This window comes from Schistocerca serialis, chromosome 5, assembly GCF_023864345.2.
Source record: "Schistocerca serialis cubense isolate TAMUIC-IGC-003099 chromosome 5, iqSchSeri2.2, whole genome shotgun sequence".
Lineage (NCBI taxonomy): Eukaryota > Metazoa > Arthropoda > Insecta > Orthoptera > Acrididae > Schistocerca > Schistocerca serialis.
In genome coordinates this window covers 482406536-482422872 of record NC_064642.1, presented here as the reverse complement: position 1 = coordinate 482422872, position 16337 = coordinate 482406536, and the positions used below count along the sequence as shown (strand labels likewise).

The window sequence follows — 16337 nt, the reverse complement described above, 5'->3', positions numbered from 1 at the left end:
TTGAAAAGGTTTAAGAAGAGATCTGGCATTGTTAATTGCGGTTCTGACTTCTTTCTGCAAAGTTGGCGTGGGGTCCTCATCTAGCTCGAAAACATCGTTTCCCTCAAAGAACTGTAGAGTTTTTGTAACATATTCTTGTTTACTAGCAATGACAATGGTATTACCCTTACCAGCCTTCATTACCAAAGCATCTTTTTCTACAAGCTTGGTATTTATGGTTTTAATTAGTTTTTTGTCAGAGTTAACAAAATTATGAGATTTAGTTAGGTTTTTGCTGACAATATTACAAATGTCGTGTACTCTAGTCTGATGGAAACTGTTAATTTTTTACACTGTCTAGGCCTGATTTTAAATCAACAAGAAAATTTTCTGGTACATTTCGGTTGGATATCTGAGGCATGACACTATAATTTAAGCCTTTCTCCGGTAACGACATCTCAGCTTTTGTAAAATTAATGTCCGTTTTATTTAAAATCCTGTCGTAGAATTTATGTTCACTTTTTCTAAAACGGGGTGGATTACATGATTTTACAGGTAGAAGGCATTGCAGTTTGCTTAATTTCTTTTCGTGTCTAATGAGAATGTTTTGTTTACAGTTGGCTAAGCTTTCATTAATGTGGAACCCAAAAATCATCAATTTCAATATTATAATCAACCTTAAAAATGTTTGTTAATTCTAAGTACAAATAATAAGTTTTTTCATTTAATGCATCCTTCTTAGTATACATGACATTTATTTTTCAGACATGACTTTTTGCACTGAATGTTTGAAAATATTTGGTTCTTATTGATAAAGTTCAGATAACACTTCACATAATTAGGTTTAAGTTCCCTCACTTCGCACTGTTTATTGAAATTAACTGCCATACCTGTATTCAGTGTTCATGGCTGTGATCTAGCAATCGTATGCTATTTAATGACAGGATGTATACACAGCCACATCAGTTGTCACTTGACCATAGTTTTGACTGCTCTAGGGCAATCTTCATCAGAATAAAAATTGCATGGAATACCTAAAAAATACAATGATATGGCCTGACATAAAATACACTTAATAGAATTACTTGGATAAATTACATACAAACAGAATGTACTTACATGTAATCACACCATGGTTAAAAAGGTCTGAGCAAAAGTGCTCTCATCAAATAGAAATATCACAGGAATAAAAACTAAAATGTACAAGTATAACATGACTGTCAAATAGATAGATCTTAAAAGAGCTAGAAATTTTTAAACACCTATCTCTGAAGGACGGTCTCATTCTTAACGAACAGTTGAAATTACGCAACTAAAACTTTTTTCATGTATAGAGCCGCTAGTTAAAATTGTCTGAATGGCAATATCTCCTCAATTTAGTCTCCTAAATATCATTTTCCCTTTCAATTTTAAGTTTTCTCTGTATACTACCTGAACTGTATTCTCTTTTGTAAAAAAGACTGTTACGTTATGTTGTAACTTTCATACACTGGTTCCTGTTTGTTACCAGTAATGTTTTAAAATTGTCCTTGCAATGCCTCATTTACTCTTAAATTGTCTGTAATTCGATTACTTCCTGATAGATGGCGCAGATCTCTTTTCGTGGCTGCCTCGGCCTGTTAGCCGTTTAGTCTGACGGTAGTGGCTGTGTTATGCCGCACTTGGTCCTAAGCAACCTTGCGGCTGTCATTATTCCATTGAGTATTTTATCAATTTGACAATCATGTTATACTTTTACATTTTAGTTTTTATTCCTGTAATATTTCTGTTTGACGAGAGCACTTTTTTCTTAGAGTTTTTAACCATGGTGTGATTACATGTAAGTACATTCTATTTGTACATAAATTATGGAAGTAATCCTATTAAGTGTATTTTATTTCAAGCCATGTCATTATATTTTTAAAGTATTCCATGTAATTTTTCTATTCTCATGAAGATTGCCCTAGTGCAATCAAAACCGTGGTCAAGTGACAAAAATTTTGTGCAACCGATGTGGCTGTATATACATCCTGTAATTAAATAGCATACCGTCGCTGGATCACCGCCAATCAAAATGGTAAGAATTTTAAAATGAATCCTTTCTGTAAATACGTTTGCAGTTAGGTAAGATAAAGGACCTCCCACAGCCACATTGATTGTTTGTTCAAAAACCTTGGCAGCACAAAGAGGGGAACAAAAGTGTTGCATCACAATGTAAAATCAGAAGAGGAAAACATTTACTCCCTCTTTATGTAATAAAGCCGATTTCGGCAACTGATCTTTGACCTAACCACATCATCTATGCCATTCATTTTATTTTTGCCTCACTCCCATTACCTCACTGTTCCTGAATGACGCCATCCTACCCGTTCTCGCCAACACTATCTCCTTTTTCCCTCACCCTAATGAAGGAAACTTTGTCGAACCTTTGTAGTGGAATTGTGGCCGTAGATGCTGCATTCACTCTGACTGCCAGAACATGTTTGCCAAGCTTCTTCTTATTAAGTGCCAATGCTGGTTCTCAAGCCTCTTTGAGATTATAGCTGCAGTCCTGACTGATGAGACTGTCCCTGATGCATATTTTCATGGTTTCTTTAACAAACCTATCCAGTATTTGGAAGCGTCTGCTATTGTATGTTCATATTCCACTGCATGAGTCTCGGGCAAATACTGGACTGCAACCGCTGACTTGTTAGTATACATATGTCAAACGTGCAACTGGTGTTCTCAGTTTTGCTCATCAATGATGCACACTGTTTGCCCAATATATATCTTGCCATGTTGGTATAGTATCCGATATACGCCGGCCTTCTGTAAACCGAGGTCATCTTTCATGTTCCTCAATAATATTCATGTTTTACTGGGCAAACAAAAAACAGTTCTCACTTAGTGATTTTTCAGTATGTACCACATTTCCCAATGCACAGTTTTATGGTAAGGTACTGGCTGCTTCTTTCTCAGTGACTTTGCCCATCTCCACAGGTAGTGAAATGGACAGGTGCAGAGTGAACATTATTTACCATTTCAAGCAATGTTTTTTTCTGAACACAGTACCCAGAGAAGACATTCTGATCAGAGATGATGTGCATCCTGCATGCTAAAGTTTTTATAGAGGTGTGCAGGTAAGAAGGTGGTTGATGGGGCGATGCAAAGTAGCAAGGGACAGTGTGCCATGTGATGCTCCAGCCAAACACATCATTTCACTGTTTCAATCTGCTTCACGCAGTGGCTGAATGTAGTTTGAACATGTAGTGGTGGTCTCTTCAACGGAGTATGTGGCCATATTGATTGCAAAGTGTTTGTTATGGCTGATGGATGAGAAAAGCCAAGTGTTACACAAACAAGCAAGAGTTTTAATGTTCTGCAAGTATAAATTCTTCAAAAGAGAGTCTGAAGCACACGACTCATCACTGAATTGTGCTTGCCCCGATGTTTCCAATAGCCAGGAGAGAACAGCTTAGGTATGTGGTGTGGGACTGAGAAGTGCGCATTGTGTCTCCAACAAAACAAATGTGTGTACCATATCGAGTGGGTCAGTATCTTTTAAATAGCCACAGAAATGACAATTGTAAGAAGTATTCAATCCAGATTAATTTTCTATGTCCTACAATATTTAAAATGTATTCAAGAGATGAATACACACAGCAGGCAATTTAGCTTTGGTAACAAAAGAGAACTTTAATTTTAATTGCAGTCTATGGACAATGTTAACATTATTAAAGGACATTGGCTTTTGATACCATAAGATGTATGATGGGAGAAAATTTCTTGTAGAGAGAAGTAATATTGTGGCTATAAGGACTGTATTTTTAAAAGTTATACAGGAGATTCGAGACAGAAGGGCATTTTACATTTATTATTTCCATGAAATGAATGTGACCAAAACCATGCAATGTCAATGTCCTGGAAAATGATCGATGGGCTTGGTGATCTTAAATTTCCAGTAAGGACCCGTAGTCACGTTATTATTGTGCATGCAAGATCAGTGGACACAGAGTTTATTCCTGAGAGAAAACTAATAGTTAACCACAGTGAGATGACATACAGTTTATTTAAACAATGGTTTACAAAACAATTATTGTCATATCTTTATCCAAATTAAGATAATTGTAATGACAATGCCAGCGACCATGCAATGCAACTGAACAAAGTCCCTACCACCCTAAATGGAAATCTGATACAGTCACTTTGTTATTGAGCAATAGCATGGCTCACAATCTGTCATGAATCAGAGTTAACTGATTCTGCTTGTCAATGCCATGTGCCAGCATATTGTACCTATGAGACGGGTGAGATTACTAAACAGCAAGGGCATCAAGCAATTAGATTTCCACCATACCACTGCCATTACAATCCCATCAAGATAACATGGGCACAATTAAAAGCTTACATCATAGAGATGAATATGAATAATACTTTTAAAATTGAAGAGTCCTGTGCATGCAGCAATCAAGAGCACCACAATTTAGTGTAAGGTATGCAGAAAAATTGCAAGCTGAAGACTATCAACAAGAGACTGTATTATGGAGCCTTTCATAATAAACCTTCACAAGTCAGATTTATCACAGTCGGACAGTGAAGATGATGGCTTCAACTTATTGTCCTGCACTTGGTAAAAAGTCCTAAATTCATCATTACTTTGTCTGTGTGGCTCTTGATTCCAAGATCGTATTAAATATTATTAACAGCTATGAGTCCCTCTCTGAAATAGTGATTATTGCAATTTTATATTTTATTTGTATAGAGGCAAGTAGTGATCACCAGATACTATCATACAGCATACATGAAAATAATTTCTCACACCTCACAAAACTGGTCTTTTTTGGGTTCCATACCTCGATTGGTAAAAACAGAGCCATTATCGGATCACTTTTTTATCTGCCTGTCTTGTCTTTCTGACTGTAAAAACTCTCTTCTAATGAACAGGTAGACGTATAGAGTTGAAATTTACCTCACATAGTGAGGCCTATGAAAATTTCACAGTTAAAGCAAAAAGGGGCGGGGGGGGGGGAATAAAAATAATCATATCACATGAAAAATATATTTTTCTTGTGATTTCTTATCAGACTTCAAACTTGAAATTATAAAATTCTTGGATGTCCTGGAATCCATGGGACTGATATCTTAGTATCTATGTTGATAACAGGGAAAAATCGTCGGGATTCCCAGAATGTATGAACATAATTAAGTCTGTGTGGAACCATCAGCACTTGAGACCTTCTTACATCTGACAATATTATTATTCACTTTTGAATACATCGTGGGAGCAGACAGTGATCAATGTTATTACTAATACTTACTATTAAAATCAGTCTTGATCACAAATTTATTTATTCTGGTAACTTTCATACACTGGTTCCTGTTTGTTACCAGTAATGTTTTAAAATTGTCCTTGCAATGCTTCATTTACTCTTAAGCTGTCTGTAATTCGATTACTTTCTGCTAAATAAATTTGTGATCAAGACTGATTTTAATAGTAACTCTTAATATTATTATTATTATTATTATTATTATTACTACTACTATTAATGATTTGACAAACTGAGCAATTACAAGACTGTTTACATAAGTAGTTCATAATATAGAGGGAAACATTCCACGCGGGAAAAATATATTTAAAACAAATATATAAGTAGTTCATAAGATTGACTTGAATATATTAAGCGCAAGTATTGATGAACAGGTAACATTGTTTCAATGAACAATAATGTCACTGTTGAGAAACGCAAAGTATTTCGTTCATATTTTCACTCAGATATATTTCAGTTCCCTTGCTCAGTTCTACATATATTCTTTACATGAATGCCTGGTTTGGCTGCTTCAGGTATACTTCGCTAGAGAGTGCAGTTTTTGTAGAAACAAGTTCCTATTAAAATTCATTCTCATTGCTGTCATATTTGCTAGAACACAAATTTTCACTTTTGCAATCAAGATCATTTCAATATCTGCCAGTTTTGTTGCTGCCAGATCATTCTGAAATGGTGGCAGACAATTGTGATGTCTACAATATCAATAGCATATTTTCATTTATGTGGGTATGATACTAGAATTCCTTTCTACATAAGTTAATCTATGCAGGAAGTAAATGTTCATGGCAATATAAACGAAGAATTTACTGACAATTTGTCAAAGACTTCCATGTGGTTTCTACTACAAGGTGAAGAGGGCACTTATTAACTTAGGAAACCACTCATGCTATTTCATCTCAATAAGATGAATCACGTACAAGAATGAAAAAACACATTATTTTTGTTGTCACACAGATCATTAGATCAGTAAATCAAAAATAGTTTGAAACAGTTTGGAATCCATGAAAATAGCAAGACAAACTGCTCACAATGTCTGGCTGAAATGTTAAATTAAAATGAAAGTAAAATATTCCTTACTAGGTGCACAGCATATCCATTATAATAGCGAAACTTTGATGACTAACAATATTACTAGGTGCAGGTGAGCACTAGTGCCCAGCCAGCTGACAAAGCAGTACTGGCAACATAAAAAGGGCAAATTGGCAACATCTCAAGCACTTCCCCCCTCTGTCCGCACAGAACACTTCACCCATCTGCCTTTCCGTGTGCACCCCACTATAGTACATCATTCCTCTGTGCATGTCAGTGCCTGCTTTGTGTGTGTCCAAGTACAGGTCACTATGTGTTTTCTTCTGTTACACACTGTGGCCCAGGGTCCATCAGCTTGTCTCTTGACCATGTCATCAAGGAATGGTAATCGTCTTTCTTCTTCGTCAGTCTTCTTAGTCAATTTGACTTTGGGGTGAGTGGAGTTCAGATGTGCGAGGGAGTCATGTAGTTTGTCCCTTCCATGGTGCCAGATGATGAATGTGTCATCTACGTAATGGAAAAAGCACACGAGCTTCCATTTGGATAACTTCTGAGCTTTTCCCTAGAAGTGCTCCCTCTATAAATTCACAATCTCAGGCAAGAGGGGGTTGCCCACTGCGACTTCCGCTTTTTGTTCATAATGTTGTCCATTACATAAAAAATGTGTAGGGTTCAGGACCTACCTGAAAAAGATGTTCTTCCTGACAAATTTTTGGCCAATAAGTGAATGTTGTCAAAACTCACCAGAATATCTGGGTCCTTCGGCCTGAAATTGTTGAGACATTTAAAAAATCCACATAACTGCGGACATGATGGGGGCATTTCCCCACATAAGATGCTAGTATGTCTTTCAGAAACTTTGCTTGCAAACGTGTAGAAGACCTGATGATGTTGACAACTGAGTATGGCGGAACCCCATCTCTGTGGACCTTGGGGACTCCATGAAGTCCTGGCAGTACAGGTCCTTGTTGTGACAAATTCTTGATGTCTCCCTCTGGTCAATCCGAGCCCTTGAGAAGAACCCTAGTTTTGTTTCCCACTTTCTTAGTGGAGGTCAGCATTGATCTCCCTGTATGAGTCATCATCTAGCAGGCTCTGCATCTTCTCAATGTAGTCCTTGCGGGAGAGAACAACAGTGGCGTTGTCTTTTTCAGCAGGTAATATGACAATCTCAGGGCACACTCTCAGGTCACGAATGGCCGCCCTCTCTCTGCTGGTAATGTTTGACTTGGTAGGCCTAGTTATCATCAGAGCATAACACAATTCGCAATGTACCTGCTTCAGGCTTTAGTCATGCTGCAACTTGCTCAACTGTTTTGATGACGTCCACTACCCATGTGAACTTAGGGATGGGAGCAAAGTTGAGTCTCCTATCCAGAACTGAAGTTGCATGGTCACTCAACTGCATCTCAGCCAGAATGATGACAGACATGCAGAGGGCTTCCAGTGACAGTTTATCAACACGATGTAAAAATTTCTATGTTTGATGTCCTGTAGCCCTCCTACGTGTGGATCAGTGCAACCCAGGTAACACCATCAATTCAGTCCCAGCTCCAGGAATTAAAGTGAGCATAAGTTTAAATAGTTCCTGGGAGTTAGCCTCACAGCTCCAGCAGATAAATTGTATCCTCTCATGTACTAAGGCATGGCTGGCCCGCTTCTCGATTCTCCTGGCTGCTGCTGAATCGAAGTGATGGGTGAACTTTGGCACAACATCTCTTCTGAAATGTAAGAGAACTTGGCAAACAGCATCTCCGGTGGTGCAGCTTGTCAAATTTAGTGATGCTGCGATACATTTCCTCCTTGTAAAGGTATGTGATGTGATTCCTCAGATTCACGGTGTATCTGTCGACTGAACAGTCCACAATGCACAAACTTCCTAATACTGCGACGCTGTCATTAAAGGCGTTGAAGTATGCACCGGGGGACAATGTCACCATCCAGGGCGGCAGCTATAGTCTCAGCAAAGTTTGGTAATCTGTGCTGCATCTAATGAAGCAGGCACTGATCAAACACAACATTTCGACTGCCCACTCCATCACAACTGAGGCAACCTTCCAGGTGTCACCAGCCATATATGCCGATGTGATCACCTCCTCTGCCACCAACACGTGCGCCCTCGGGTGCAACTGCTTATCAGACAGCCGGCAGGAAAAGGGAACATAAATCTGCTGTCTGAATGCAGGTAGTCAATTTGTCAATGCATCTGACAGTGTAGACATGTCTGACTGCTGAAACATTGTGCTCGTTGGACATTACGAACCAGTAGCACACTTTGAACTCTTCGATTAACAAATATGTCTGTACAAATGAAGAATCATAACCAGAAATTGTTATGCTGTAATATGTTTTCGGAAGATTTTTAGAAGAGTCCATGTGATGCCACTAAAGCTGAATCTGCATGAGATGACAATATGCCTGCTAAAGAGGTGCACATGGTAAAGACACACCCAAAGAACTATCATTTGATACTGCAAACTATGGCTACAACAGAAACAGATAATAAATGCACTCATCACACTAATCAACTCTTTACATTATGATTAGAGAATAAGAATGGAGGAAAAAGGAAATCAGAAAATAATCTTACACGTCTCATGATGGCAATTGCTTCCAACGATAGGAACCTGGGATATCTCACTTCATCATTCACAATTGAATCAAAAACTTCTTCTTCATCATCTCCTGGGAATGGAGACTGTAAGACAAAACAATATAAAAACACTGTGTCCTACTGTGGTCTTGTGTGCCACAGTCACATATAATATACACAACAGAAGGTAAAACACAGGGTACAATTTTTCAGACATATGAAATGTAAGAAAATTAAATGATTAGAATATTTTATTTACTTTGTTCAAACATGGCAGAGACATGAGTAATATATAAAGAAACAAATAAATTATTTGATACTGAAAAATACATTGCAGATTTCTTAGTGTTTCTCAAACTTTAATTTAAATAAAATGTTAGGCAAGAAAATATAGCTAAATTTTGTAAATAAGTTACAACACAAGAATGCAGTGTAGTAGATAGCAATCTGACATGCAATGTCCATTTTTCTGATACATTTCATGCAATTTTTTCATTCTTTCATCATGTTAAGATGTGTGAACTTCTGTTACAGAAATCATCTGATGTCTCCACTACCGCATAAAGCCTCTGTGGTGTCGGCTGTATGTAAAGCATTATTAATGAACTTGTGAAAACATTGCAGCAAAAAGATTGAAAAATAGGGGAACATTTGTCAATGGACTTTTTGAGAGAGAGAGAGAGAGAGAGAGAGAGAGAGAGAGCACATACTTCTCAAAGCCAATGGTCAACCACATCAAATGCTATTTGCAGGCATACTTGTTAAAGACTGTATTAGTTATTCCTGGCACTAAAATCCAACATATGACAAAGTCCCAAAATAATTTCTTGCCTCTGGCATTATGTACACAAAATGTGTGTATTTTTTTACATATGTGTAATCTAATAAATTGTAATATCTAAAACTTCCTGGTAGATTAAAAGTGTGTGCTGGACCAGGACTGGAACCTTTGGCTTTGCGTGCAAATGCTGTACTGAGTCACCCAAGCAAGATTCACGACCTGTTTCTGCTTTACTTCCACCAGTAATTCACCATGTGGCCACAAATAAGGACAGGGAAAAATGTGATGAAGCTGTAAAAGATCTTGAACCACCTCTGTCAAGTAACAACAAATCAGGCATCGAATCATTCCCGTAACTAAAAGCCTACAAACGATATCTATCAGAAATCAAAATAAAAGATTTTTCAAAAGAACAAGAAAAACAAAGGTTGGATGAAGTGTGTAAGGAAACCAATGTGAATATGAAATTCTCTAAATTCTCCACATTGTTTAAATTGAACTTTGAAAAGGCATTTCCAAGAGTGTACATGTCTGTATCAACGTCTCACAAAAACAGATGGACAACAGAACGTATTAAGAAGTCCTCCCAAACACTTAAACACATCAGTTCCATGAAAAAGATTTGCAATGATCCAGAATTCTTAAATTTCTATCATAGATACAAAACGATCTATAGGAAGGTGCTGATTGCTGCAAAAAAGTTATTTAATGGCAAAATAATATATAATGCAGAGAATAAAAGCAAATCAGTCTGGGATGTTATAAAAAAGGAAACGGGGAGAGGCAAACAAACGCAGAATAATATACTGCTAAGGGAGCGGAATAAGGTAATAAATGATCCACAACACTTAGCAAACTATGTAAAATTGCATTTTTCAAGTATTGCAGAGAAATTACAGCAAAAACACCTGTAAATACTGTTGCACTAAATACAATGATGTTGCTTTCAACCACAGAGAATGAAGTCAATGAAAATGTTCAAAAACTAAAAAATAAAAAGTCACTAGGCTTAGATGAAGTACCAATGTGTGTACTGAAACAATGCATAGGGATTATACAAGGCCACTTAACAATTATAATAAATGAATCCTTCACTTCAGGGACATTTCCAGAGCAGTTAAAACAGGCAAGAGTTGTACCTTTGCTTAAGAAAGGTAATGGAGAAGACATAGAAAATTACTGGCCCATTTCCCTGCTGTCATCATTCTCAAAAATAATAAAAGCAATTTTGAAAGACTGATTAATGAATTACCTGCATAAATAGAATCTTTTAAGTGAATCACAGTTTGATTTCTGAATTGGCCAAAATACAGAGTCAGCCATAGTAGAATTCACAAAAGTTGTACTTGATGCTCTTGATAAAGATGAGTGTGTCACAGGCATATTTTTGGATCTTTCTATGGCGTTTGATACTGTCGACAACAAGATTCTATTAAATAAATTAGAAGCATTAGGAATAAGAGGGGTAGCTAATGACAGGTTTCCATCATACCTAACAGATAGGGTACAAAGAGTAGAGATAACACATACTTCATATACATCCAAACATTTAGCAAAACACTTATCAGAACCAAAATACATTAATATAGGGGTTCCGCAAGGTAGCATATTAGGACCAATAATGTTCCTGACATACATCAATGACTTTCCCAGTAGTGTTACTCATGGTGAAAAAATTCTCTTCGCTGATGACAACAACATTATAGTCACTGAGAAAACAAGAGAACTCCTTGCCGAGAAAGCAAATGAAATTCTCAAGGAAGTTTATGATTGGTCAATAAGCAATAAAGTGACATTGAACATAAAGAAAACTAATGCCAAGAATTTCAGTTTGAAGAGGAAAAATGACAATGTTGAATTAAACGTAGATGGCACCTCTATAGACTGTGTAACAAATGCAAAATTTCTAGGAATGAATATTGATTCTCAGTTGAAGTGGTGTGATCGCGCAAAGGTACTTGCAAACAGAATATCATCAGCATGTTATGCCCTTAGAATCCTATCAGTGTGTAACATGTAGTGACTTTTTGTTACATATTATTCATATGTACACTCAATTCTTAGCTATGGGCACTCTTTTTTTGGGGAACAAATGCACAAAATATGAACACGATTTTCAAACTCCAGAAAAGAGCCATAAAAATAATAACCAAAAATACTAGTCGATCTCATTGTAAAGATCTGTTTAAAACACTGGGGATTTTAACTGCTCCATGTGAATACATTTACCAGTCAGTTGTACACATCAAAAATTACATTGGTAATTACTGCGCAAACAGCTCTGACTATGACCGTGCAACAAGAGATAGACTTAACTTACATTTACCAAGAAAAAATACACATAAAACTCGAAACAGCATTTTCTACCAAGGAATAAAACTCTACAGTAAATTACCAAAACAGATTACAGAAATTGCAAAAATACACTTATTTAAAAAGGCAGCTAAAAAGTACCTGATATGCAATACATTTTATACATTGAACGATTACTTAGCTAAAACAGAGTGGGGGTTTGATAAAAAAATATTATACAAATAATAATAATAATAATAATAATAATAATGATTATAAAATAACCAACTTTCCATATAACACCTTCACTTTATGTTTTTTCTCTTCTTTTTTCCTTTCTAGAAATGCTTACCCCCAAGCTATGCATAGCACTATACTAACACCTCTTCCTCTTTCTGAGCTCAACATCTCACTCATTATGGAGGGATGCTGACTCAGTTTTTCAGTATAGCAAATAGGAAGTTGTGGTACAGAAAATGGCCCAGAGATCACCAGTTTGTGTGTGTGTGTGTGTGTGTGTGAAAAAATGTTTGTATAGTGTGTCCATTACATTAATTAATAAGCTATTTGTAAAAAAAAGTATTTTATACCAGAAGTAAATCTAATGATTGTCTCTAACTAGAAGTTTGTAAATATATGTGTATACGAATTAGTGATATGAATATAATAGAGGGAAACATTCCAAATGGGAAAAATATATCTAAAAACAAAGATGATGTGACTTACCAAACGAAAGTGCTGGCATGTTGATAGACACACAAACAAACACACAAAATTCAAGCTTTCGCAACCAACAGTTACTTCATCAGGAAAGAGGGAAGGAGAGGGAAAGACGAAAGGATGTGGGTTTTAAGGGAGAGGGTAAGGAGTCATTCCAATCCCGGGAGCGGAAAGACTTACCTTACGGGGAAAAAAGGACAGGTATACACTCGCACGCACACACACACACACACACACACACACACACACACACACACACAAGCAGACATTTGTAAAGGCAAAGAGTTTTCATTGCCTTTACAAATGTCTGCTTGTATCTGTGTATGTGCGGATGGATATGTGTGTGTGTGCAAGTGTTACCTGTCCTTTTTTCCCCCTAAGGTAAGTCTTTCCGCTCCCGGGATTGGAATGACTCCTTACCCTCTCCCTTAAAACCCACATCCTTTCGTCTTTCCCTCTTTCCTGATGAAGCAACCGTTGGTTGCGAAAGCTTGTATTTTGTGTGTATGTTTGTGTTTGTTTGTGTGTCTATCGACATGCCAGCGCTTTCGTTTGGTGAGTCACATCATTTTTGTTTTTAGATATATGTATACAAATTAGCTTATTTTAAATTGACCTAAATTTGTAAATACTTTGGGGACCTGTCCTATATCCTTGTAAAAAGAGATCTACAGATGAATAAAGCTGCTACTACTACTACTACTACTACTACTACAGTTTGGAAGGTAGGAGAGAAGTACTGGCAAAAGTAAAGCTGAGAGGGTGGATCATGAGTACTGCTTGGACAGCTTAACTGGTAGACCACTTGGGCTCAAAGGTGAAGTTTCAGGTTCAAATCTCTGCCCGGCACACATTTTTAATCTGCCTGGAAGTTTCAAAGCAGCATACACTCCATTTCAGAGTGAAAATTCATACTTGAATCGTAATATCTGTTCTTTGACGATACAGAATATACATAATAATATCGCATGCGATCACTAAATTGAAACTACATAACAGATTAAAACTGAGTTTTGGTCAACAATTTGAGTACAGATCTCCAACTAAAACTGGCTGACAGGGCGGATGTTCACCTCAAAGTCTAGCCACTTAATATTAGTGCCTGAGGCAAAATAACTTTTGTCTCCAAGGTTGTAACTAAACAGTTCATTAACTGTACCATAATCATCATCACATCACCACCACCACCACCACCACCACCATCACCACCATCAGTTTTCCACTCCAGTTGTCTGGGAATGGTTTACAAGCACTCTCCACTTCACATCTGTTCATGTGTCATTCTTCTCTCAGGACTGTATCCCAGCCAACTCTTGTTCCTATATCTTCCTTCACTTTGTCCAGCCATCTCTTCATTGGTCTTCCTATTGGTCTGCTGTTTTACTGCCTATTAACCATACCAGATACGTTTCAATTTCAGATCTCCTTACCTGTATTTGTCTCTCCACTAATGAACACATGCATTATGTCATCAAACTTTCCTACAGAAATTTTGCTCTATCCCAGTTTAATTATATTGATAAACCTGTCATGAGAAGTACACAAACAGACTGACACAAGAAAGAAGGCAACTAATGAATAGTTTAACTCCACTTCTCCTGAATGCAAGTCCAGTGTCTTTTCAACTAAACTGAGCTGAGCAGTCAGGTAAGTAGAAAAGAGAAGATTAAACGGGGAGAGGGGACACGGGAGGAAATAAGAGAAGGTGAGATGCAAGCCCAGAAAACACACACACACACAGATATATATATATAAAAACACAGATGATGTGACTTACCGAACGAAAGTACTGGCAGGTCGATAGACACACAAACAAACACAAACATACACACAAAATTCAAGCTTTCGCAACAAACTGTTGCCTCATCAGGAAAGAAGAGGGAAGGAGAGGGAAAGACGAAAGGATGTGGGTTTTAAGGGAGAGGGTAAGGAGTCATTCCAATCCCGGGAGCGGAAAGACTTGCCTAGGGGGAAAAAAGGACGGGTATACACTCGCACACACACACATATCCATCCACACATATACAGACACAGACAGACATATTCAAAGGCAAAGAGTTTGGGCAGAGATGTCAGTCGAGGTGGAAGTGCAGAGGCAAAGATGTTGTTGAATGACAGGTGAGGTATGAGTGGCGGCAACTTGAAATTAGCGGAGATTGAGGCCTGGTGGATAACGACCTGCCTACACTGTGATGCATTCTATGTGGGAATGACCAGCAACAAACTGTCCATTCGCATGAATGGACACAGGCAGACAGTGTTTGTTGGTAATGAGGATCACCCTGTGGCTAAACATGCCTTGGTGCACAGCCAGCACATCTTGGCACAGTGTTACACCGTCCGGGTTATCTGGATACTTCCCACCAACACCAACCTATCCGAACTCCGGAGATGGGAACTTGCCCTTCAGTATATCCTCTCTTCCCGTCATCCGCCAGGCCTCAATCTCCGCTAATTTCAAGTTGCCGCCACTCATACCTCACCTGTCTTTCAACAACTTCTTTGCCTCTACACTTCTGCCTCGACTGACATCTCTGCCCAAACTCTTTGTCTTTAAATATGTCTGCTTGTGTCTGTATGTGTGGATGGATATGTGCGTGTGTGCGAGTGTATACCTGTCCTTTTTTCCCCCTAAGGTAAGTCTTTCCGCTCCCGGGATTGGAATGACTCCTTACCCTCTCCCTTAAAACCCACTTCCTTTCGTCTTCCCCTCTCCTTCCCTCTTTCCTGATGAGGCAACAGTTTGTTGCGAAAGCTTGAATTTTGTGTGTATGTTTGTGTTTGTTTGTGTGTCTATCGACCTGCCAGCACTTTCGTTCGGTAAGTCACCTCATCTTTGTTTTTATATATAATTTTTCCCACGTGGAATGTTTCCTTCTATTATATATATATATATATATAGGTTTGGTGGACGGCGGAAAGACATTCTTGGTGGAGTCGGGAGGATTTCAGGTAGGATGGATCTCATTTCAGGGCAGGATTTGAGGAAGTTGTATCCCTGCTGGAGAGCCACATTCAGAGTATGATCCAGTCCCAGAAAGTATCCTGTCACAAGTGGGGCACTTTTGGGGTTCTTCTGTGGGAGGTTCTGGGTTTGAGGGGATGAGGAAGTGGCTATTGTTATTTGCTTCTGTACCAGGTCAGGAGGGTAGTTGCAGGATGCGAAAGCTGTCTTATATATATATATGGTAGATGGTAGTTACAGCATCTTTGTTTTTTATATATATTTTTCCGACGTGGAATGTTTCCCTCTATTACAAAGATGCTGTGACTTACCAAACGAGAAAGTGCTGGTAGATAGACACAATAAAAAACACACATACAAATTTCAATCTTTCACAACCCAAGGTTGTTTCATCAGGAAAGAGGGAAGGAGAGAGAAAGCCGAAAGGATGTGGGTTTTAAGGGAGAGGGTAAGGAGTCATTCCAATCCCGGAAGAGGAAAGACTTACCTTAGGGGAAAAAAGGACAGGTATACACTCGCGTGCACACACACACACACACACACACACACACATCCATCCGCACATATACAGACACAGACAGACATATGTAAATTCAAAAAGGTTGGGCAGAGATGTCAGTCGAGGCAGAAGTACAGAGGCAAAGATGTTGTTGAATGACAGGTGATGTACGAGGGGCGGCAACTTGAAAT

General features: G+C 38.0%; 1 protein-coding gene across 4 annotated transcripts in view; it reads right to left on the bottom strand.

Moving 5' to 3' along the window:
- Positions 1-16337, bottom strand: part of LOC126481251 (serine/threonine-protein kinase N) — a 335672-nt gene that overhangs the window by 13592 nt on the left and 305743 nt on the right. For all 4 annotated transcript variants that reach the window (XM_050104868.1, XM_050104869.1, XM_050104866.1 and 1 more), the window contains one exon: positions 8887-8994. In XM_050104868.1, coding sequence (XP_049960825.1) covers positions 8887-8994 — 108 coding nt within the window. The remainder of the gene's footprint in view (positions 1-8886; positions 8995-16337) is intronic.